Source organism: Cydia strobilella, chromosome 1 (genome assembly GCF_947568885.1).
Source record: "Cydia strobilella chromosome 1, ilCydStro3.1, whole genome shotgun sequence".
NCBI classification, from domain to species: domain Eukaryota; kingdom Metazoa; phylum Arthropoda; class Insecta; order Lepidoptera; family Tortricidae; genus Cydia; species Cydia strobilella.
The window spans coordinates 25,950,493-25,975,666 of record NC_086041.1 but is presented as its reverse complement, the minus strand read 5'-3'; the positions used below and the strand labels follow the sequence as shown (position 1 = coordinate 25,975,666).

Genomic DNA, 25,174 nt, shown 5'->3' with positions numbered 1-25,174 from the left:
TTTCAACGACTAAATCTATCAATTTTACATTTTTGCTCCAAAATCGACTACGGCCTCTTAACATCAGTGTTCAAAACGGTTGTTAAGCGTCACAAGAACCGGTTTCCCTAATGCGGCTCCCATACAATCGAAGTTACGACGACATTTATAACGACATGCTGAAATTACCTGAAACTCGGCATGGACTTTTAAGTACCTTATCTGGGGGCACGGCCGTGCCCCCGCCAAGACGAGACAAAGGGCAAAAGGCAGTGCATATCTTTTCTCGGCACGTTTCGCCGTATTTTCGAACTCTCGTAGCTTCGTCTTGGACAATGCTAGAGAGCTGTAATTTTTTGTATACCATGTACTCAGAAGACTTATCAAAAACACCAAGTTTTATTAAGCTACCTATTATACTTAAAATTTTATAGTATCTTAATTTTCACTGTACGAAACACATGAAATTCGCGTCATAGAAAATACAGACTACTTCCTGAAGTCTTAGAAGGCTGAAATTTGGCATGTAGGGATGGGTCTGTATGCAGACACATATGGTGACCAGAAATCTGTAACTTTCGCCCTGCAACCCCTTCAAATGGGGGTACCTAAAAATACCTCTAATCCTGAAAACATTGGTTTCTGAAGTCCTAGAATCGTGAAATTTTGTGTGGTAGCAGTGATCGGAATGCTAATACAAAAACAACAGTAAAAAAAACCAAAAAGTTTTCGAAGTACCGATTTGAACCAGGTTCACGTAAACCAGCCAAATAGCGCCCTCTATATTGGCACTGTTTCTTGTCGTAAACTTTTCAAAACCTTACTTTAAACACAAGCGCTGGTGGCGTAGCGGTAAGAGCGTGCGACTTTCAATCCGGAGGTCGCGGGTTCAAACCCCGGCCCAGCTTAATGTTAACAGAAGGCTGGTTGAAAAAAGTGATCGTATCTACATACATACACTACGGATTGGTAATGAACTATTACATATAATGACATAGCTAAACTAAGCTCATAGAGTACTTCTGCAAGTACACAAGAGTTTCGCTAGATGTCACCTTAATTAGTTTAATTATTATATCATAGAATTGAGAAACTTAATCTATCTAGATTAGGTAAGTATTAGGTATTTGCTTTGGTATTTGTATGGACTAATACCTACTTATTGTACCTTGTTAAGATAGGTTTTAACAGTCGCTTTTCCGGAAAGGATAACATCGCGAGGAAACGGGACTAATCCTAATAATGGCAGTCGCTTTCGTAAAAACTTGTGCCTTGATATTAGTTGCCAACTTGCCACGCGGACCCCAGGCTCCCAGGAGCCGTGGCGTGGCTACAAATGCCGGGATAACGCGAGGAAGATGATGAACTTTAAGCACAAGGGAGGTTCTGTGAGCTGTACAACCTCGCGAACAAAGCCTAAATAAGTGTAGCCTATTAGAAAAAAAAAACAAAACTGTATTGATACTAAAATTATTTTACCGAACTTGATTAGCAGTTAAATTGTCTGAACGCGAAGGCCGATGGCGAGCACTTCGCAAGTAGGTGTTTGTGGAAGTCGCAAGAACCATGCATGCATACAGTTGTAGGTACTAAAGTTTTGTCTTTGAACACTACAGAAGCGCGCCTCTCTTGGTCACTTCTGACCTTAATATCTTCGCGGAGCTCGTCCTTCGGCCAAACCGTTCGCCATGAAGATACTTGGAGACGTTGCGGGTAGCGTGTACCTGTCATACGCGCCGGGCATTCGGCCTTCAGTAGCCAAAATAGCAAAAACGGAATCCTTACAGTTTTGTTTAGTCCGTCTGTCTGTCCGGTCTTCCGTCTATCTGTCCATATGTGACAGCCATTTTGGAACATTATGTGTATTTTGTGAGCAGACTATGATCAGTTGTTTTATAAAGTACATTACGTACTCGACTGACGACGTTCATGTGACTCGTGTCTCACGTAACAAAATATTGTTAATTAAATTAAATTTGCCAAAATTTTAATTAAATTAAAAAAATAAAGGTGAATATATGTAGTCATATCATAATAGGAAGTTTGCAGGCACATACGACTTTTTGTTTTCGGATGACACAGTACCATCAAACAGTTCCCAACGATTTATAAAACTCGCATGCGTGTAGAGATCTCGAAACACCAGAGTAACGCGACCGTAAGATGTATGCAAATTCGGAGAGCTCATTTATATACCGGTTTCTTTACCTCTTGACTCGCGTGTGATAAGTGAGCTATTTTAATATTTTTTAAATAAATTCTGCTCACAAAATTTTCCGAAAATAAGTTGAGTAATACGTACGACTTATACAGAAGAATAGCCGGAGACTAGAAAATATTTTTGCCCAACTGTAACGAATACCTACGCTTAGCTCACACTTCGCACTCGCTAAATTCAAATTTTAATTTAAAAAATACATGTCTGGGGATCAAACTCGAATCGTCGCACTACAAAGCCGCGGTTTTCCAACAGCACGTACGTACCCACACAAAACTCACTAAAATCGGTTGAGTGAGCTGAATCGGAGACCTTAACTAACGCTTAGGTCATTAAAAACAATTCCGATTATGATAATAATGCATTAAAATTTCTAGAAACTTACAATTTATAATACATAAAATTCCTGACTTATAATTTATATAGGCTCTACATAGATGGCGCTAGCAATACGTAATTTTTATAAAATCTAATGTTAAAATATTTTAGAATAATGCCTGCTTATATATGATCCTGTATTATCGTAGATTCTATAAACGAATAAGTCATTTCTAGCTGGTATCACTCAGCTAGCTATGTTAGCTAGCTGGTGGACTCTTACAAAAATGAATGAAATCCCACCAAAAACATTTCATGTAAAGTGTTGCCAAGACTAGGCGCATAAAGCTTTTACACTCAAAAGCTATCAGATCCCGTAGTAGGTACCAAGACTTATTCTGTAAGTCCTAACTTTATTAGCTCTAACTGTATAAAGCCAACATCTTGGTCAAACGTACAGTACGGCTTGGCCGTTTCGTTGCTGTCAAATGGACAAATTGGACAATCCCTTAATGACACTCAGAATTTGAAAGACTTGTGTAACTACTTTGTACAACAAGTCCACCGAGTGAGTGTTTATGTGACTGCAACGAAACGGCCAAGCCGTACTGTACGTTTGACCAAGATGTTGGCTTTATACAGTTAGAGCTAATAAAGTTAGGACTTACAGAGTAAAAGTCTTGGTACCTACTACGGGATCTGATAGCTTTTGAGTGTAAAAGCTTTATGCGCCTAGTCTTGGCAACACTTTACATGAAATGTTTTTGGTGGGATATCTATGTCTGATAAGGCTGACATGTTCACCTAGTGTCCAAAGCCTCTATAAACACTAGATAAAAAAAAAAACTATGTCTGGTATTAGTTTTTGTTGCTAATAATTGTAATGCAAAGAAAATAGAGCGAGTAGAACTTAAAATGTATGCACAATTTGTACTCTCTCTATTTTATTTGTATTTAAATCTCTAGAAAACGAATACCTACTAGACACAGATATAAAATGTTACTTGAATGTTCACGCCGAATTTCATATCATTTCAATATCTCGTTTTAAAATGAGAGCGTTACTTCGATTGTATGGCGGCGGCTATGTTCTTATGACCTAAGGCCTGTGCACACCGGCTGCGCGTGCGTAGACTTGCACGTGCGCGTTGTAGTATACAAATCCTTATGAGCATAGCATACCGCTTATGTGACGTGTGCGTGCACGGCTCAAACATTTTGGTGCACGCGCACGTGCACGTCTACGCACAGGTCTTTAATAGATACATTAAAAACGGAATTGTCCTCAACAGGAAATAGGCTATACAGATACGATCCTGGACGTGCGCTCGAACCGAGTGCGCACGCTGCTGGGCCTCAACAACGAGGAGCAACAGGAGGAGCCCAACTGCCGTAGCTATGACAAGCAGCAGCGCGACAGATGCGACTACTCTATGAACTCTATGGTCCGCAAATACGATATCGGTGAGTAGTTCATTATATTATATTATATGTATTATAATAATTCTGCCTATATGTATAACGTCCCAATGCTGGGCATAGAGGGATTGGGCTATATAGTCCCGATGCAGGCCCTAAGCGAGCATGGGACTTCACATACACCTTTGAATATCTTCGCGGATGTACAGCTAAGCTGCAAAAGTGCATATCTATTTTATGTATAGAATTCATTCATAAAGTGGTTAAGTATGCACTTTTGAGAATATATATAATTTGAGACCCAGCTGTCTCAAATTATATTTCTTACGTAAGTTGTGAAAATCTCATTGTTATACAAGCCGGTATTCGAACTCGCGACGTACTCTCGAATCAATATCTAATGCCATACTTTTTTGCCACAAAACGGTAAGTGACTTAAGCGTAAGTTAAGCCTCAAGGTAAATAAAGAAATATTGAAACAGGGATATCTCATTTTTGTCTTGTTATATCAAGTCATTAAAATAATGTTTTCATGGAAGCAATTTCATTATGGAAGGGTTGCTTAAACACTCAATCTACTTTCACATTACAGTTCAACCGACTTGTGAACCTTTTCATTTTTAACCGACTTCAAGATTTCAAAGGAGGAGGTTCTCAATTCGGTTGTTTATTTTTTTTTGTTTATTTTTTTTAATGTTTGTTACTCCATAACTCCGTCATTTCTGGACCGATTTTGAAAATTTTTTTTTGATTGTAAGTATATACATACAGATTGGTCCCGTTTTTGTCAAAAAGCAGTTCTGATGATATGGGAACTATGAGGAATCGAGGGAACTCCTCAAATGTTAAAGGCATACATATAGTGATTTTTGTATTTTCATCAACAAATCAAGCACTTACATTTAAAAATGTGACATTTGATGAAGTGGAACTGCTGATGATGATCAGAACGGAACTCTTCAATGACGCATAGTTCACGTTTGGCGATTTGTCCTCTTCGTTATGTTTGTTAAGCAACTAAAGTTTTTAAGACATATTTTTGTCAAGCTCGAGTTCTGATGATGAAACCCACGAGGAACCGAGGGAGCTCCTCAAATGTGATCTCACAGAACAGAACTGCTATCAGAAAAGTAGGTTAGGTTAGAGCTGTGACCCTTACAGAAACTAATTGCTATCATAAAAGTAGGTTAGGTTAGGTTAGAACTGCGACCCTTACAAAAACGAAATGCTACTAGAAAAGTGGGTGGTTTTACCTCCTTTTCTACATAATTAGGCAAAAGATGCTGTCTTTTTCATTTCATTGTCTGGAATCTAAGAGTGCACCATCAACAATAAGTGAACTTTCAGCGGCATCCCCCATTGAAGTCGGTTTTTTTTTTCTTAAAAATTATATAAAGTAAAATGATTACTAAAATGATTACAATAAAGTGATTACTACAACAACTACTACTACTATATCACACCAACGTCTCACTAAAGATTATGGTTTATAGTCAACACGTTTTATTGGCAGGTAAAGAACCACAACGCAAAGGCCCGTCGGCCGGAGGCTACAATGAGGAAGGCCTCTCGGTGCAGGACACAGCGGTGGTGTTCACGCACTTCGAGTTCCTGGCCAACCAGGAGATGGACATGGACGAGATCGACGACCTGGACGCCAAGCAGGGGCACCACTCCGCGCCTAAACAAGGTCACTTACCTTCACTTTCCTCATAGAGAAATAACTACGCATAGTGTGCTCACTCCATACAAAGATAAATACCTATTTATAATTAGTTTTAACCGAGCTTTGCGAAAACTTATTTATAATAACATTTGAGCTTAATAACTTTAATAAGTAAGTATTACGTTTTAAACTAGTTTTAAACTTTGATTTCAATGGATCATGGACATTATCCGTTATCATGTATCAAATATGTGATGTCACGATAATTCCACTATAGCTAGTAAAGTGCTTGTTTACTGTGTAGTGATTAAATTGTGTTTGGAACAGGCGAAGAAGTGGATCACGAAGCTGAGGAGGTTCTCAACGAGCTCAACTCTCTGACGGAGAGCGAGGCCGACGGCGGCGGGCAGGGCGACGAGTACCCAGTCGGTGAGTCATAGACACAGATCATTTACCCTCCACTCCACTCCGTGCAGATCAGATCATATATTTCGAGCTAAAAAAGTTGTAGTGCGCCGCGGTGCGCAAGCGGGCTTGTTGCGCATACAGTAGATTTGACCAGAACACTTCTGTTTTAAACTATCATGATTATTACAGTTGTGGTAGACGTTCTTACTCACTTCATGAACAGCTCAACCTATCTGCACTGCACACTTTTAAATTTCACAAAAAAGGCATAACAAACAGAACCCATACTTTGTTGGGTAGCGATTGTACAATCATACGGATACGGCCATCTTATCTTATCTTATAGTTTCGGGGGCCCTTACGGATACACTTCGACCCATAGGGATTTTTTGTGCAGATACGGCCATAATCCTACGTCCTATTAGAGCGCGGTATTTCAATAAAGCTTTATTTAGGTATTGATTCCTGCCGCGCTTGATGGCATTTTTAACCCCCAACGTAAAAACAGGGGTGTTATATGTTTGACGCCAATGTCAGTCTGTCTGTCCGTGGCATCGTAGCTCCAATGGATAGGCCGATTTCGATGCGGTTTTTGTTTCTTACGTAAAAGCGAGTGGTCTGACTGTGGTTCATATCTATGTTTTATAGAAATCGATCCAGCAGTTTAAAGAGTATCAGCTCTTTTCCAAAATTATGTAAGGCATTTTTGTCATAAAATGGATTGTAGCATTAGGGGATTTAATTTTTTTAATTTGATAGGTCATGTTTATGTCTTAAGTATTCTAATTGTAAATAAACTTAAATTGTTTCTGTATTTTCTTGTAATAATAAGTACTTATTTACATGTCTTTGTTAGATCTGGGCGTAAAAGGAAACTATGAGAAGTCCATGTGAAGATATATATTGTCAAGAGAATAAGCACTGATACAAATTTAGACTATTCAGCAGCAAAGTCGATAAGAATGTGACGGCATCATGCACGCGAAGAAAAGCTGTATATTATTCAAACTTGTTTAACGCGCGTTTATGCAGTCACCTATAAAACAAGATTCTTTCAGTTTACGAAGACACATTCTAACAGTCTTCACAACATAACATATTGTACACTATTTCAAAACGAAATGCTCAATTCAAGTTATGTCATTTAACATTATTTGAATGATTTTATAGCTGAATGGGTTTCTGCTATAAAATTGGCAAAACGCCAGGGGCCCAGTAACGGGCCACCACCAACAAAAACAAACGCACACCACAGCAATTTCCACACAGTTCAATCCAAATATGTGATTGTTGGCAAGGAGCCCTGTCCCTGTATGAGACATGTTATGTTTAAAAACAATTATCAATGCCATATTTTATTTTACTCGATAATAAGTTTTTGGGAAAGTGGAAAAGTGTGTTAGCGGAAAATATATAGAAATCAATAATGCCGACAAAGTAGTAAAAAAAGAGAGGAGGAGAGTTTTGGCATTCGGATCAACGGTTGGGAGAAACGTGACGTTGGGACACCGTTACACTGTGGCCAATGATGATGGATGATGATGACCTCCCCTACACGTAAAGCGGCGTTCAAATTTTTTTTTCGCTTCAACCCTATGGTGTGGAGCAATTAGATAGGTCTTTCAAAACGAATAAGGGTCTTCAACAATTATTTTTTGACAAAGGAAATATTATCGGAAATAATCGCTCCGAAAGAAAAAAAATCTAACTTTTTGAAGGGTCATTCCCACTAGTTAGTCTAGTTACCACTAAATTGTTACCAGTGGTAGCTACTGGGATTTTTTTCCCACCTTTTAATGCTCAATTCAAGTTATGTCATTTAACATTATTTAACCAAACCGAGTTGGTGGTAACTACTGGGAATTATTTTTCCCAGTAGTTACCAGTGGTAAAAGGTGGGAAAAAATTCCCAGTAGTTACCACTGGTAACAACTTGGCGGTAAACTACGAAACTGAACCCTACACAGCATGGCCCGCCGTGCTCTTGGCCGGTTTTTTTCTTTTATTTGCGATGTCCTAATTTTCTTTATTTTTATACTACGTCGGTGGCAAACAAGCATGCCGTATGCTGGTAAGCAGTCTCCGTAGCCTATGTGCGCCTGCAATTCCAGAGGAGTTACATGCGCGTTGCCAACCCTAACACTCCGCACCCTCGTTGAGCTCTGTGTAACTAGACGCACTAGCTGAACTAGTTAATTTATAAAACTAGCGTCCCGCCCCGTCGTCGCACGGGTGGTTCAACTGATTTGAACAGAATCTTTGCAAGTTATACATATGAGCCTTCCTCTTAAATCGCTCTATCTATTGGGGAAAATCGCATCAAGGTCCGTTGCGTGGTTTTGAGGATCTGGGCATACATGGGGACAGACATACAGACAGCGGAAAGCGACTTTGGTTTATACTAGGATGATCAACACAGCGGATCAGTCTATAATATTTTCATAAACTTAAAATCTTGATTACTAAGTATCAATGTTACATATAATAGAATACATGAAAGTAAATACGTATGCATTCAGTAAATCAATATGTAAATAAAAGCAAAAGTGTTCTCACGCCAAATTCCAAACAACAAACAAAAACTCTAACCAAATCATGTGTCCAAGTGGGCCGTTAACCAGAAAAAATGATTGCAGACACCAAAGAGAATAGTTTGTTAAGAGGGTTGTTGTTATGGTAAATTCTAGGTTTGTGGTCTTATAAAATCAGATACGTAATGCTACGTACAGTATTTTGTATGTATTAAAAGTGTTTGATATTTGCCTATTAGATATAGACAATAACTATGATTTGTAATTTTTATTATTAACAACTTGATTATGATTATAATTCGTTTTCTACCATCTGTCGACTCAGCATAGAAACTAAGAATGAAAATGTATAAAAATATCGAAAAGATTTATATATATATATATATATATATATGTAAATTATTGTTATTGGATCATCAAATCATCATATGATTTTGACCCATGTTATTTCGTTAATATGTGTTAAAATAGGATTTTTATTGTAGTTAAAATAAATGAAATGCATGGAATAAAGCATCGAATATTTATTGGAAAAACGTAGATAGCAGTTGTTATGAAATACAAGTTATATTTAATAAATCAGATAGAATTATAAAAGGAGGATGAGATGACCGTGACGTCATTATGTGGTGTTTCATATGAATTCCATATTAGCGGGGCGATTTGACTGTTCTAAAAGGAGAAACTAGCTCGATTGGAGGGATAATACTCTATTGTTAAGTATCAGAGGTGTGGCACCATCTGTTTGAGAGTGATTGTTCCTTGGTTTCCAATGAGCGTTTTTTGCTTAAACTTTGCTTCTCTTATACGAGTCACATAATATCTTTGCAGAAACTATTCAAGTATGGTGCTCGAGTTATTAAAAAAGCACGTCGAGGAATGCGTTTTCTTAATGTGTTGTATGGTTATAAATACCCCTAAACCAAGGGGGGAGGGATTATTCAATTTTTGTTCGTCGGATTGTCACAATCTCTGGCTAATTCGTAGACGTTAAAACAAAGGTGGTTATTTTGACGGTTGAAAGCTTGACATGACGTAGTTATTATGCTACTTTTTGTCAAACTGTTCAATTGTTATTTTTAGTGTCAGTGCTTACCTATTTTTGTGATTTTTATTGTGTTTTAGAGCCAGATTTGTGTCAGATCGCATGGTCGATCTACCGGAAACGCCTAACCTTGCGGCTGTTAAACAGGCATTTCCGGGAATCCAGTAGAGTGTTAGGTCCAGGTCGCGAGAGGGGCCTGGCGTCAACCTTTTTACCAACACAGGTGACGAATATACCTCTTACGTTCTCTTCAAGGTCTGACAGAGGGATGTGAGGGTCTCACGTGTGGACCATTTGGAGTAATCCAGACTCATTGAAATCTGTTAGTAATTGAAGAAGCGTGGTCTTGTTATGTATATTTATATATTCACATTATATATCTGGATAGGGCGCCTTACTCGTTTGTACCCTTAGCTTCGGCTTAAACAGACGGGGGGAGGCAAGAACACAGACACTAGGGTTTGCATACCTCGGTTTTGTCGGCCGAACGTTTACAGCTTAGATTAGGGTCCCTCTTACACATTCCTCCCTGTAAAACTAGTGGTTCGCTTCTAGTTTTACTCATTAGAATAGGTGAAATTGGGGTAGAGTTAGGGTAGAGTCATTATTTGGGTGTTAAGTTTATTTATTTTCTTTCACACATAGTTCGATTGCGTACAGTATTAAAAAACTTTATAGTGTTAATTGGTTCAAAATACAAAATAAATATCTAGATTCAGTAGCATATGGATGGATTTCTGGGGCTCGTACATTAAATATGATATAAAGGTTTACACATTTTTTATATTGGGTGAGATAGGGGAACAAAGTTATTTGAGGACATACTAAATAATTTTGTTATAGGGAGCTAGTGACAGGCAGAGCAGTTCACTAGTGACAATTGAGCTTTTCTATAACTGGGTAAATAAGGGTATAAAATCATATTTAATAGACGATTGTTTCAGTATTTCATTCATTTAAAGTATATTCAGATGAGTTTCTTGGCGTTTCTTCTCGTCTGAAATTAGGTTACGAAACGCTGGTAAAATAAATATTACATAGTGCATAGGAATACCTATTAAAAATAAAAATAAAATAAAATGGGTATTATCTAGATTAGGGACCCGTCTTCATCCGGGCGTGGCAGTAGATAAAGTAAGTTTGTACGTACTATTTTTACATTACATTAATACAATTATTTTCCTTTAGCTAGCTAGGTTAGCGAATGGATATATATATATATAAAAGGAAAATATAAGTTTTAAATTACAAACTAAAAGGACTTACTACTATCCACGGTAACTGGTCACGGTAGGGCCCGGTAGGAGATAAATTCAAAAAAAATATATTTTACTATTTATTTATCATACAATATAGTCATAAAAGAAACATAGTAGCAATATTTACAAATTCATAGAATATTTAGGGATAGTATTTGAAATCCAAATCTAATCAATCTGCACATAAAAGACGATGGGTACTAAGGTTCACAACGTATTTTTAACATTAGACGATCACATGGCCAAATTTATATTTTTTAATTTAATCTTTTTCAAACAATTCTGGTAGTATTATTAAAGTAGTAATAGAGTAGGTAAGGGATAGGTACATTTTTGGTGCAGAATGACCAGGATTAAATACATAAATAGTTTATTATAGGAAGTAGCCTCTTTGGCTACATTTTTGGTACCAGAATGACCAGGATTAAATACATAAATGGTTTATTATAGGAAGTAGCCTCTTTGGCTACATTTTTGCTGCCGTAAGAAAACTGGAATGTGAGTTGATTTGATTTGGATTTTTCTAAAAATTATACATTATTTCTATATATTATTTTGAACATTAATATTAAATTCGCCTCCTCTTGACTTCACTGTACCGATGTGTAGCGACGTAGCGTGGCTTAGCGTAATATCACCTGTAACAAACACAAAAATACATTATTATAAATAGGCTAGTAAAATTAGCTAAAAATACAATGCGTTATGCGAGCTCAAAAAGTTAGGGGGCGATAGTTTTGTTTTCAACAAACAAGTATGCGCATATATGTATATGTGCGGGCGTATACATATATGTATTGATTGTTACTATCAACCCAGCACAGGAAACCAGTGAAAGTTGTGTTAAAAAGTGTATTTAATGGGTGTTTTAAATAAGTGAAAAATATGTGTTAATTATAATAACCTTTTAAGTATGTTAAATAAAGGGTTGGGCTACTTTATGTTACTCGAAGGCACAAATAGGGCTAGTGGATTTTCACAAAAAAATTAAAAATATTTTTATATACATAAAAAAATAAAAAAATAAAAATAAAGTATATACAGAAAATATCTTTAAATCAACAAGAGACTAGTAGTAATTATTATGAATTCAGTAAATCATTTTGAAAAGTATATTTAAATGGTATCATATTATAATCTGATAGAAAAAGTGAATGGTATGTTAGTAACAAGTAAGCAATTTAATTACCTCTAATAAAATGAAGAGCCAGCTTTCAGCCACACTCGGTCTCTAGTTAGGTGGAACATCTGAAAAACGGGAAGAATTCAATTTAGACAAAGAACAAAGATCGATTTGTATTTATTTTGGCAGTCGTAGATTTCAATATGTCATACAGAACAAAAAAAACTTGGGCATATTAATAAGACATATTCAAATATCATTTTTGTTTAAAAACATTTTTGGTTAAAAATAATTAATCTGAATAAGAAAATAGAGTAAATGTTTGATTACTGCAATATAATTTATTAATTTGTTATAATGAAGATGTTTGATAGTTCATTAAAATTATTTTAGTTAATTTATAAATAAAAATGAAATATTATAAGGTTAGGAAAAGCATACTTACTTAGAAACTGTTGTCACATAATTAGGAGGTCTAATTACATATAATCAGCTTGCCCGATCGCCTTACGTGTCTGAAATCATTTTTAAGTAAAAATTTACAAACTGTAAAACAAATACATATAAATGTTCCAAAATTAGCTGATGAACATCGAGAGACGCATTCAGCCACTTAAAAGGGATCGGAAAAAAAAGGTTAGCTGTAAAGTTAGTGTAAACAAAGATTTTAGACGAGAAAAATTGGTATAGATCAATGAGTTGAATTTATATAATATACCTATACTTATACGTAATGAGTTAATAAAATGGCACTAGGATAGTACAACATAAATAGATATTCATTAAATGTTAAGTATAAATTAGCATTACGTAATGCATTATATACTTAAAGAATTGATCGTGTTCTACCAAATTGGCATTTCTAGAAAAACATTGCATAAAAGAGAAAGAGAAATGTATGATAGTAGAAAGAACAGTGTATTACTTACATAAAGGGTAGGATCAAGTATGATCATCCGTCCTTCAGCAATCCGGATTCATTGATTAGGGCCTAATTTTTTTTAAATAAGCATTATTATAAGTTTTGATAATGGAATAAGAAAGTAAAATATATGTAATAAAAAAAAAACAACGTACGTTGATGTCAAAAGGAGGTTCTTCGTTTTCAACCACTTTCTCCGGGATGTCGAATAGTAAATTTTCTAACTGTGATGGAATCTAAAAATAAATAAACACAATAAAATTAACAAAAAGCTAAACAATGAATAAATAAAATAGGTTATCAATATGTTGATTATACTTACTTGATTTTGATCTTGAATTTCTTCAACGGTGATAGTAGCGTAGTGTGGGAATCGCGGAGACGATTGGATTATTCGGATTTTATACCGGAAATGTTGTCTGTTGTCGATTAGTTTTTTCTGTAATAAGAAATGTTTTGGTATTAGAATTAAATATTTTTATGATAATAGTTAAGAGATCATTATGATAAAATGTTTTGTCAAAACAAGTATATAAATAAATAAATATATAAACATGAAAATATATACCGTTAATCTACGGAGACGGTCCTTGAAATTTCTAATTTTTTGGTTTACCATGTTTATGTTATAATGAGGTTTTTCATTTTTGATTACTTTCAAAAGTTCTTTACGAGCCAATTCAGTTAAAAATTGGTCTCCATAGAATAAATTATTTCTATCCCAAATTATTGGAAAGTCGCAGATCAAAAGGTCAATATTTTCAAGTTTCATGATTAACACGTTTCAAGCACAAGCTAGCACTTCAAATAAGAGTTTGACGTTGGATATACCGAAGTGCCAATTTGTAACTTATAGTTTATGCCAGGGGGCGCCACAGAGGACGCCATAGTCATAGTTTTAACAGTAGCATCAATGTTGCTAACAATCAAATTATTTGCAATAGTATATTAATAACCATTCAAAAATATTTTTAACGGGTTTGAGTAACTATCATTATTCACTAACATAAAAACATGTTCAAGTCATAAAATTGGAAAGTTGGAACCGAAGTCATCGGTCGTATAAACAAAAGACCGTTAAAGACAATAGATTTTCGAAGAAGAGTCAGCCTGGTTGCACATGTTGAAATTGTTGAAAAAAAAAAAAACCAGCGCCACGGAGATTTTATACCTGGGTTCGAAATGTGTGGGGTTTTTGAGTACAAAGATAGAGATAGAATGTTATTTAACTGATCTAGATACTAAAAATAACACAAGTATTTAGTAAATATGCCATGCATAGTGATTTTGGTTGAATATTGAATATTTAGCAAGAGTGATCGAATAGATCGAATGCCGGTTACTTGCAATTATTTGTGGTCTTTAGTATGTAAAGATATTAACATGTCTATAAATATGTTTAACAAAATATTAATACAATGATACTTTTGATTATTAAACTATTAAATAAATAGTTTAATATAATATTTGTTATAGTATCATAAAATATGATATCTTTGGATTAAAACGATGGAAATTAAATATTTGTTTTAAAATACATATCAAGAAGAATTTAAAATATATTTGAAGGTAATATTTTAAAATTAATTTTACATAATACATATTTTACATGAGATGGTAATAAAATAATACACGTGATATACATAATGCAGAAACAATGGCATTAATGTACAAAATTAACGATTTAAGTTGTATAAATAAAAAACTAGATAGGATGTAAAAAGTAAGAAATATATCCAAACTTACCGATTTTTATTCAGCAGCAAAATTTCACTAGTCACAATTCACAATAACATTAAACTGATCTACACAGCACTGAGTAAAATTTAAAACTGTTCATTCAAACTGACAACGGTCAGATAGGCGCGAATCATCTTCCCCCTTTTACTGTCACTTTGCGACGCATCCTTGCGGGGTTGCCGTGATAAAATAATGAGTTATTGTGTTGCCATAGTAAGATATAATAACGTAACGTTAACTTAATCGGTAATAACGTTATCTCAACTGAAATTTTTAACTTAATAATAAATAGGTTTGCAAAATTAAAATTACGTTTGTTATTGATTTACAATTAATAGGAGGGAACTTGGGGTTATGTTAGAATTATTGATTTGTCTTTAAAAAAAAATTTAGTTTCATTTGTTTCATTTTATTTTGATTGCATATCGTTAACGTTGGCTATCTGTAGAAATGGCCTGGTATGGATTGTGTGAACTGGCAAATGAAAGGCAATGAAAGTTTAATGATTAATTTAATTTTAAAAGGTTTATGGATATTTGTTATTGTTGCAAGAAAAGTGTGAACTTTTGTATTTTTGTAAGAATGATTTTTACGGTTAGACAACTGTTAGATTGCAGTCAACCTGGATTTGTTGGTATTTTGTTGCGAATAATACACAAAATAGTCAACAAATTCTTATCAGTAGGCTAAAATCGTATGACGATTCGACCCATTTCAAAGGGTAGTTTTTGTTGACTATACACTACACAAGAAGCTAAGACCATGACTAATTACACACCACATCGTGAATAAGATCTTTGATATCAAATCTGATAATGATATGTCAATGAACATGCATTATCATATTATTATATGCTAAAGAAAGTATTATTAATATATTTTTTATAAAATTTTAATGACATTTGAAATACGGCTTTGTGTAAAAAATGGTTTTATGAATTTATTTATTAAATAGAAAAATAAATAGTAGTATTACATATCTACAAGTAAGACTTATTTTCATACGTTATAATGGTGAAGTATTTATATTATTGTAGGAAATTATAAATTCAGAAAACTTTTCGATTGAATAAATAAAAATATTTTTAATATCTATTTGCAGACATTGCATAGTATCTTTTTGCTTATATCTATGTTATGTTTGTAAAGGTAATATTTTGATACAAGTATCAGGATATTATCATGGTATTTTAGGTTTTTTTTTTAAATACTTTATTGTTAATATGGGAATAAGTCTGGACAAATATCTTGTTCATGTATGTGACATGCTCCAAGAAAATTTGATTGGGAGGGATGTTTTGGTATTGGAATTCGGATTGATTTTTAATTAATGGGGAATGAGTATCCCAGTACTTATACCAAATGTTTTTCCTATTTTGTGAAGGGAGGTTTTGCTGGTTCATCTATTAACCGGACAATGTGGTTAAGTCGCCGGATAGAAAGATCCATAGACTAGGATGCGACCATAAAATCGAACTACTAGAGTTTATTGGATTCACAACCCAATACCCTGTGCTGGTAGGAAAATCGTGACGAAAAGATAATCATGATTCATTAATAGAATTCAATGATCTGAGTTTTATACCGAATCAATCGCAATCAATGAGTATTGGTTTAAACACACATCATACACCACACGATTACGTTTATAGAGGGGGGAAAGGGGATAATACCAACAAATTTAGGAGATAGTTTTCAGTTTTATTGGAATAGGGTCCGAGAATACTACATGTATGTGTATGACAATACATTGCGAATTCTCGAGGGGGCGATTGTAACTAGACGCACTAGCTGAACTAGTTAATTTATAAAACTAGCGTCCCGCCCCGTCGTCGCACGGGTGGTTCAACTGATTTGAACAGAATCTTTGCAAGTTATACATATGAGCCTTCCTCTTAAATCGCTCTATCTATTGGGGAAAATCGCATCAAGGTCCGTTGCGTGGTTTTGAGGATCTGGGCATACATGGGGACAGACATACAGACAGCGGAAAGCGACTTTGGTTTATACTAGGATGATCAACACAGCGGATCAGTCTATAATATTTTCATAAACTTAAAATCTTGATTACTAAGTATCAATGTTACATATAATAGAATACATGAAAGTAAATACGTATGCATTCAGTAAATCAATATGTAAATAAAAGCAAAAGTGTTCTCACGCCAAATTCCAAACAACAAACAAAAACTCTAACCAAATCATGTGTCCAAGTGGGCCGTTAACCAGAAAAAATGATTGCAGACACCAAAGAGAATAGTTTGTTAAGAGGGTTGTTGTTATGGTAAATTCTAGGTTTGTGGTCTTATAAAATCAGATACGTAATGCTACGTACAGTATTTTGTATGTATTAAAAGTGTTTGATATTTGCCTATTAGATATAGACAATAACTATGATTTGTAATTTTTATTATTAACAACTTGATTATGATTATAATTCGTTTTCTACCATCTGTCGACTCAGCATAGAAACTAAGAATGAAAATGTATAAAAATATCGAAAAGATTTATATATATATATATATATATATATGTAAATTATTGTTATTGGATCATCAAATCATCATATGATTTTGACCCATGTTATTTCGTTAATATGTGTTAAAATAGGATTTTTATTGTAGTTAAAATAAATGAAATGCATGGAATAAAGCATCGAATATTTATTGGAAAAACGTAGATAGCAGTTGTTATGAAATACAAGTTATATTTAATAAATCAGATAGAATTATAAAAGGAGGATGAGATGACCGTGACGTCATTATGTGGTGTTTCATATGAATTCCATATTAGCGGGGCGATTTGACTGTTCTAAAAGGAGAAACTAGCTCGATTGGAGGGATAATACTCTATTGTTAAGTATCAGAGGTGTGGCACCATCTGTTTGAGAGTGATTGTTCCTTGGTTTCCAATGAGCGTTTTTTGCTTAAACTTTGCTTCTCTTATACGAGTCACATAATATCTTTGCAGAAACTATTCAAGTATGGTGCTCGAGTTATTAAAAAAGCACGTCGAGGAATGCGTTTTCTTAATGTGTTGTATGGTTATAAATACCCCTAAACCAAGGGGGGAGGGATTATTCAATTTTTGTTCGTCGGATTGTCACAATCTCTGGCTAATTCGTAGACGTTAAAACAAAGGTGGTTATTTTGACGGTTGAAAGCTTGACATGACGTAGTTATTATGCTACTTTTTGTCAAACTGTTCAATTGTTATTTTTAGTGTCAGTGCTTACCTATTTTTGTGATTTTTATTGTGTTTTAGAGCCAGATTTGTGTCAGATCGCATGGTCGATCTACCGGAAACGCCTAACCTTGCGGCTGTTAAACAGGCATTTCCGGGAATCCAGTAGAGTGTTAGGTCCAGGTCGCGAGAGGGGCCTGGCGTCAACCTTTTTACCAACACAGGTGACGAATATACCTCTTACGTTCTCTTCAAGGTCTGACAGAGGGATGTGAGGGTCTCACGTGTGGACCATTTGGAGTAATCCAGACTCATTGAAATCTGTTAGTAATTGAAGAAGCGTGGTCTTGTTATGTATATTTATATATTCACATTATATATCTGGATAGGGCGCCTTACTCGTTTGTACCCTTAGCTTCGGCTTAAACAGACGGGGGGAGGCAAGAACACAGACACTAGGGTTTGCATACCTCGGTTTTGTCGGCCGAACGTTTACAGCTTAGATTAGGGTCCCTCTTACACATTCCTCCCTGTAAAACTAGTGGTTCGCTTCTAGTTTTACTCATTAGAATAGGTGAAATTGGGGTAGAGTTAGGGTAGAGTCATTATTTGGGTGTTAAGTTTATTTATTTTCTTTCACACATAGTTCGATTGCGTACAGTATTAAAAAACTTTATAGTGTTAATTGGTTCAAAATACAAAATAAATATCTAGATTCAGTAGCATATGGATGGATTTCTGGGGCTCGTACATTAAATATGATATAAAGGTTTACACATTTTTTATATTGGGTGAGATAGGGGAACAAAGTTATTTGAGGACATACTAAATAATTTTGTTATAGGGAGCTAGTGACAGGCAGAGCAGTTCACTAGTGACAATTGAGCTTTTCTATAACTGGGTAAATAAGGGTATAAAATCATATTTAATAGACGATTGTTTCAGTATTTCATTCATTTAAAGTATATTCAGATGAGTTTCTTGGCGTTTCTTCTCGTCTGAAATTAGGTTACGAAACGCTGGTAAAATAAATATTACATAGTGCATAGGAATACCTATTAAAAATAAAAATAAAATAAAATGGGTATTATCTAGATTAGGGACCCGTCTTCATCCGGGCGTGGCAGTAGATAAAGTAAGTTTGTACGTACTATTTTTACATTACATTAATACAATTATTTTCCTTTAGCTAGCTAGGTTAGCGAATGGATATATATATATATAAAAGGAAAATATAAGTTTTAAATTACAAACTAAAAGGACTTACTACTATCCACGGTAACTGGTCACGGTAGGGCCCGGTAGGAGATAAATTCAAAAAAAATATATTTTACTATTTATTTATCATACAATATAGTCATAAAAGAAACATAGTAGCAATATTTACAAATTCATAGAATATTTAGGGATAGTATTTGAAATCCAAATCTAATCAATCTGCACATAAAAGACGATGGGTACTAAGGTTCACAACGTATTTTTAACATTAGACGATCACATGGCCAAATTTATATTTTTTAATTTAATCTTTTTCAAACAATTCTGGTAGTATTATTAAAGTAGTAATAGAGTAGGTAAGGGATAGGTACATCTGGCAAACTTACTCACTAGTGTTATTTGCCTGCGGTTTTCTGTAAGATGGAGGTACTTCACCAGTTGGGCTCTGCTCTAGATCTGGAACGACATCCGCTGTGCTGTGCCCTACCACACAAAGCGAGATGACATTGACAGTGGCCATACCTCTGTTTTGGACGTAGTTTAAGGACATACCCTAATCCTAATGTTGGTGATGGTGATGGTGTTGTTACAGTAAAGTTCCCGGGCGGCGGCGGCGAGGCGGACGAGGAGCCGCTGGCGCTGGGCGAGCTGGCGCAGCTCACCGTCAGCAACGAGCCGGAGGCCTACGACGTGCAGGGCGCCAACAAGGAGTCCTTCCGCAAGACCTGGAACGCCAAGTACACGCTGCGCTCGCACTTCGACGGGGTAAGTGCTTCGTACAACTGTCTAGTGTTCGGGAATTTGTTTCAGTCTTATAATTACGTCCTCCGGAGCCTTGTCGGTAGTGACCCCGCCTACGGAGCCGGACGTCTCGGGTTCGAATCCCAGGAAAGGAATTTATTTGTGTGTTTATCATGAATATTCCTCCTGAGCTATGGATGTTTGGATGTACATATATTGTCTATGTGCAAAGTGCGTGGTGGGATTAAAACGCCAACGCACGGCGTCGAGGACTAAATTTATTATGTATGTGACAAATATCAGGTGTTAAATTACGAGTGTTTTTCAATGGCCAGGAGCTCCCCATTTAATGGAGGACATATTTGAATGGATCGGATCGGACAAGTAGAATGTAATAATTTGTATTCAGGTGCGAGCGCTGGCTTTCCATCCGACGGAGGCGGCGCTGGTGACGGCGTCGGAGGACCACACGCTGAAGCTGTGGAACCTGCAGCGCACGGTGCCGGCCAAGAAGTCGGCCGGGCTGGACGTGGAGCCGCTGTACACGTTCCGCGCGCACGCCGCGCCCGTGCTGTGCCTGGCCATGGGCGCGCCGCGCAGCGAGGAGTGCTTCTCCGGCGGCCTCGACGGCACCATCCGCGTCTGGAACCTGCCGCCGCCCTCCGCCGACCCCTACGACCCCTACGATCCCCAGGTCCAGGTCGGTTACACAACACACCCGTCTTACACTCTACCCGCTACCCGATACCCGCTACCCGATACCCGATACCCGATACCCGCTACCCGACAACTCTACACGTACACAACACGTATAAACACCCTATAAGCTGTTATTTACCTATTTTCGACGAGTACACTTATATTAGAAGGTATTTTATCTTGTTGCTATCTGAAGACATTGTTAGAATAAACGTGACAATAAGGTCGGGTTGCACCAAACCGTCTGTCACCGTGTTAGCGGTCGCAAAATTTTATTGTAAGAGAAATTTCATAATTCTCTGCTGCTTGACGTTGATCAGCCTGTTAATTGTGGTTGGTGCAACTGGCCCTTATTCTAATCAGCCGTCAGGAACGAGACCGGCGACATAATAGATAATAATATGTACATGTATTTCTCACTCTCTTAACTGCTAACAGCGACAGCGAATCATGTTGTAGTATATGAATCGCATGACGTGCACTCTTTTTCGCTTGTTAGACTGTACCAGAAGTTTGCCATAAAATTCAGTCAGGCCACCCCTCACCTAGCGTTTTTAGCGTCGGCGTCTAGTCAGCGCTATGGAAAATGACGTCGCTGCGCAGTTGCGTCAACGTTACGTCGAGCATCAGCCATACAACACGCTACACGCTGACAGACTAGACGCCGACGTCCGGGAGACGCTAGTTAGGGGTTAGTAATTTGTTGACTTTTCGTTACACAAGATGGCATTATGAAAGTGAACATGGCGTCGGTGACGCTTACGCCATTGCTAACGATGCTTCGGTAGAAACGCGACGCCGACGGAAGCACCCTCGACTAGTCGTCGATAGACAACGTGACATTTTATGTTCCCAATGAGTGCATGTCATAGTGTCTGACGTGCACTTGTACTTGTATACTTGTGTAGGGTCCCGTGCTGCGCGAGCACACGGACGCGGTGTGGTCGCTGGCGGCGGCGCACGGGCGCCTGCTGTCGGCGTCGGCGGACGGCACGGCGCGGCTGTGGGCGCCGCGCGCGCCGCGCCCGCTGCTGGCCACGCTGCGCGACGACGCGCTCAGCGCCGCCGCCGCCGCCGCCGACTTCGCCGACAACGGCGCGCGCGCCGCCGTCGTCTACCAAGACGCCACCATGCTGCTCTACGATCTAGAGACCGGACAGGTAACTAAACCCATACGTGTCATATCTTTAGGCGGTAAAACAAACCGCGACACTCGTAAACTCGTAATACATTGCAGTAATGTTGTATTAAATCCGGCTGACCCAATTTTAATCCTAACGTGAGAAATTAAGCACTCATCTTTTTACTTTTAGAGTACATATAACATTGCTTCTGTATAAATTAAATGCCTATTTTTGCCCTTACATATCCTTAAGATCGCGGACGCACGCAACCGGCCACCGACCGCGTCGTACTAATAATAATATATTCTTTATTGTGCACCACATAATGAAAAAAGAATACAGAAAAAGAACACATTACATTAGGTAATAACAGGCGGTCTTATCGCTCAGAAGCGATCTCTTCCAGACAACCTTTGGGAAGCAGGAAATCAAAAACTTACAACAATTTACGGGTAGTGCTGATACGAGATTACGTAGAATATTAATAGAACAGCATCACATAATTAAGAATGAATATAAAAGAAAGAGACAATAAATATGTAACCTATAAAATGTACATATATATAAATAAAGGCAAGTTAAGGCAGTGAGAGGTAATGAGATTTTAAAAGATTTTTAAATACGGGAAGGGATTTGGCACATTTTATATCCAACGGCAAAGCATTCCACAATCGAACAGCCCGAAAAGTGAAGGAGTTAACATAAAATTTAGAAGAAGAAGGAGGAGGAGCAAAGAGATGCTTCTCCGCACACCGCGTAGAAGTGAGATAATTAAAACGTTTTTTAAGGTAAGGGGGGGTAGTGGGGTTGAAGAGAATATTATAAAGAAGGGTGAGAATGTGCGAGTTGTGACGAAGATGAAACACCACGACTACTAAGTTAGATAGATTCATTTAAGTAGTATACATTTTGATCGTTTCGCACGGTGGTTCGCACGACTTGAATGAATCTGTTTTAGACGTTGCCCGCGCCGCCGGTCGCGTGCGTTCAATCCTTGGCCTACCAGTCTAAACCGTGGGAACGAGTCTCTTGTTTCCCCCTTGCGTGCGACTGATGGTGGTGTTTGTTTGCCGCAGACGGTACTGCGCGTGGCGATGGAGAGCCCGGCGACGCGCGTGCGCGCGCACCCGACGCTGCCGCTGCTGGTGTCGGCGCACGAGGACCGGCACATCCGCTTCTGGGACGTGGTGTCGGGCCGCTGCGCGCACGCCATGGTGGCGCACCTGGACGCCGTCACCGGGCTCGCGCTCGACCCCAACGGGCTGTTCCTGCTGTCCGGCTCGCACGACTGCTCCGTGCGGCTGTGGAACCTCGACACCAAGACCTGCGTGCAGGAGATCACCGCGCACCGCAAGAAGTTCGACGAGAGCATCCTCGACGTCGCCTTCCACCCGCTGCGGCCCTACATCGCGAGCGCCGGCGCCGACGGCCTCGCGAAGGTGTTCGTCTGAGCGGCAGACGTCGACTATATATTATATATATATTACATGTATTTCCTTTGGATAGGACCTTGCCCGCTCGCGCGGCTCGCGTGTGTCAGTAGCGGCCCGCGCCGCCCGTAGTGGAGCGGAGCTCGGCCCGTCCCCCGTCCGGTTCCGCCGGACCCGGACCGCTCTAGCGTATTTAAATTGTAACGTAATGGACGCGCTCGACGCTCGTTATAAGCGCGTAGTGAACACTCATCTATGTATAGACATTTGAAATCTATTATAATATATTTTTAGACTTTCAGTATGTGGATTTTAGGTTTTTATTGCGACTTTTTCACCGATTTTATGATACGCAGTGAGAATATTGTTCGTTTCTTATGCATCTGTAAGCGAGACCTGGTAATAAATAGGGTAATTGTGTCAGTTCACCGTCCAGTGCCTGTTTCCGTCCACTTGGCGGAGTTACCACAAAGAATTGCGTATAATTTGAATGTAAACCTACCTTATCGCACAATTTTGGACTTATCCTTAATGTCGAAACAATAGATCTATTTACATAAAAATTATATTTCGCAAGAAGCGAATTAAAAATAAATTATATTAGTTGCAGCTTCACATCCGTGCCTTTCAGAGGTCATAAAACCAAGAAAAAAAAGTTAAGGCGGGAAATGTTCATGGTAAGTTTATTAACTGTTCTAGCTATTTTAAGTAATATTTTTTGCACGTATGTATACTTAGAAGTATAATAAAACCAAAAATTATCAGTTTTAAGAGGTTTTTTAAAGAAATCTTAGAGAAATTTAGTGGACGAGAACTGACACATTAATTTTATGAAGTATTTAGTTGTCGACCACGGGTGGACGGAAACCCAAATAGGTAGGCGAATATTTAGTATGATGATTTTATTTAAATATATCTACTAAATACATTTGTTTTTCCTCTCAATATGATCTGTATCGCCTATTAAAGCAGACATTTAGTTTACGTCCACTTCTTTGTCAACGGTGTGTGAATAAAATGGTATTTTGTACAATTGATTCTAGACCGATTTTTGCTAAGGATTGTTGAATTTGGTATGAAAATAGCTCGAGTCCCAAGGAAGGACATAGGATAGGTTTATCACGAAAATAGTCATTATACGCGGTCGAAGTCGTGGGCAGAAGCTATAAAACCAACTAAAAACGATTTATATATAACATAAGAACTAAAAATGAAACATATAATTGATCTTTAACTCAATAATGCAGTGGTCGGAAACTAGCTCATACGTGGACGAAAACTAACTCATAGGTGGACGGAAACTAAAATAACACTACTTTTGCAAATTATATTTTTTATAAAATAAACCGTTACTATTATTTAAGGTCAAGTAATATTAACCTAAAATAGACAATACGAGCAATACAAACAAATATAACACATTTAAGTAAGACTACTTAAATATTATTTTTTTGCATTTCAAAGTTGGCATCTCCTATAATTGGACGGTATCTGACGCAATTACCCTATAATACCGACGATGTTTCCTTGATACTTTTTATTTTGTGTCTGTACAGTTAGACGTTACGCACTATTTGCTAATCGTTTTACAAAACGGATGGTGTTTTTTAGGCTAGCATATTTTATTTAAATTGAATGGATATCAATAGAGAAATGTCTCTTTTTGTTTTGTGACATGTATCGAGTAACGTGCTCCCATTGTAACTCTTGGGCGATCGAACAAAAATTGAGTAGAAGTACTATATCGGAAGTAACATAAGTAATGTTTGTTCATAACGAGTACTGCGATGTAGAATATATTATAATAAAACATAATATTTCCTTTATTTTCCTCGAATTCATACTTGTACACATACATCCAAAATTGATAGTAAAAAGCAACATAACCGACAGTATAAGTTGTTTTTTTACCTTTATCGGACATTCCTCTCCCTTATAATTTAAAGCTGACCAGAAATATATGATCATGCGCCATGTTGCGGAATTTCATTGGAACTAAATTCTTACACTGGCAATAATTTTAATGATATTATTTTTTCATTCTGGCAGCAGACGACTTTGATACTTTTAATTTATCCGCTGCCACTCTGACGGACGTTAAAGGAGTCTTATCAATAATAGATTTAACTCTGTTAATATTTTTAGGTACCG

The 25,174-nt window shown here is 37.2% G+C and overlaps 1 protein-coding gene and 1 long non-coding RNA gene across 2 annotated transcripts in view; both read left to right on the top strand.

Annotated features, from left to right (window-relative positions):
• The window catches only part of LOC134742475 (striatin-3), a 30,270-nt gene extending 5,355 nt beyond the window's left edge, over positions 1–24,915 (top strand). Inside the window, exons 3-9 of the mRNA XM_063675675.1 lie at positions 3,808–3,979; positions 5,448–5,624; positions 5,928–6,029; positions 19,622–19,794; positions 20,180–20,470; positions 21,378–21,629; positions 22,670–24,915. Coding sequence (XP_063531745.1) covers positions 3,808–3,979; positions 5,448–5,624; positions 5,928–6,029; positions 19,622–19,794; positions 20,180–20,470; positions 21,378–21,629; positions 22,670–23,044 — 1,542 coding nt within the window. The 3' untranslated portion in view covers positions 23,045–24,915. The remainder of the gene's footprint in view (positions 1–3,807; positions 3,980–5,447; positions 5,625–5,927; positions 6,030–19,621; positions 19,795–20,179; positions 20,471–21,377; positions 21,630–22,669) is intronic.
• Positions 1–25,174, top strand: part of LOC134742872 (uncharacterized) — a 219,763-nt gene that overhangs the window by 9,675 nt on the left and 184,914 nt on the right. The window lies entirely within an intron of this gene.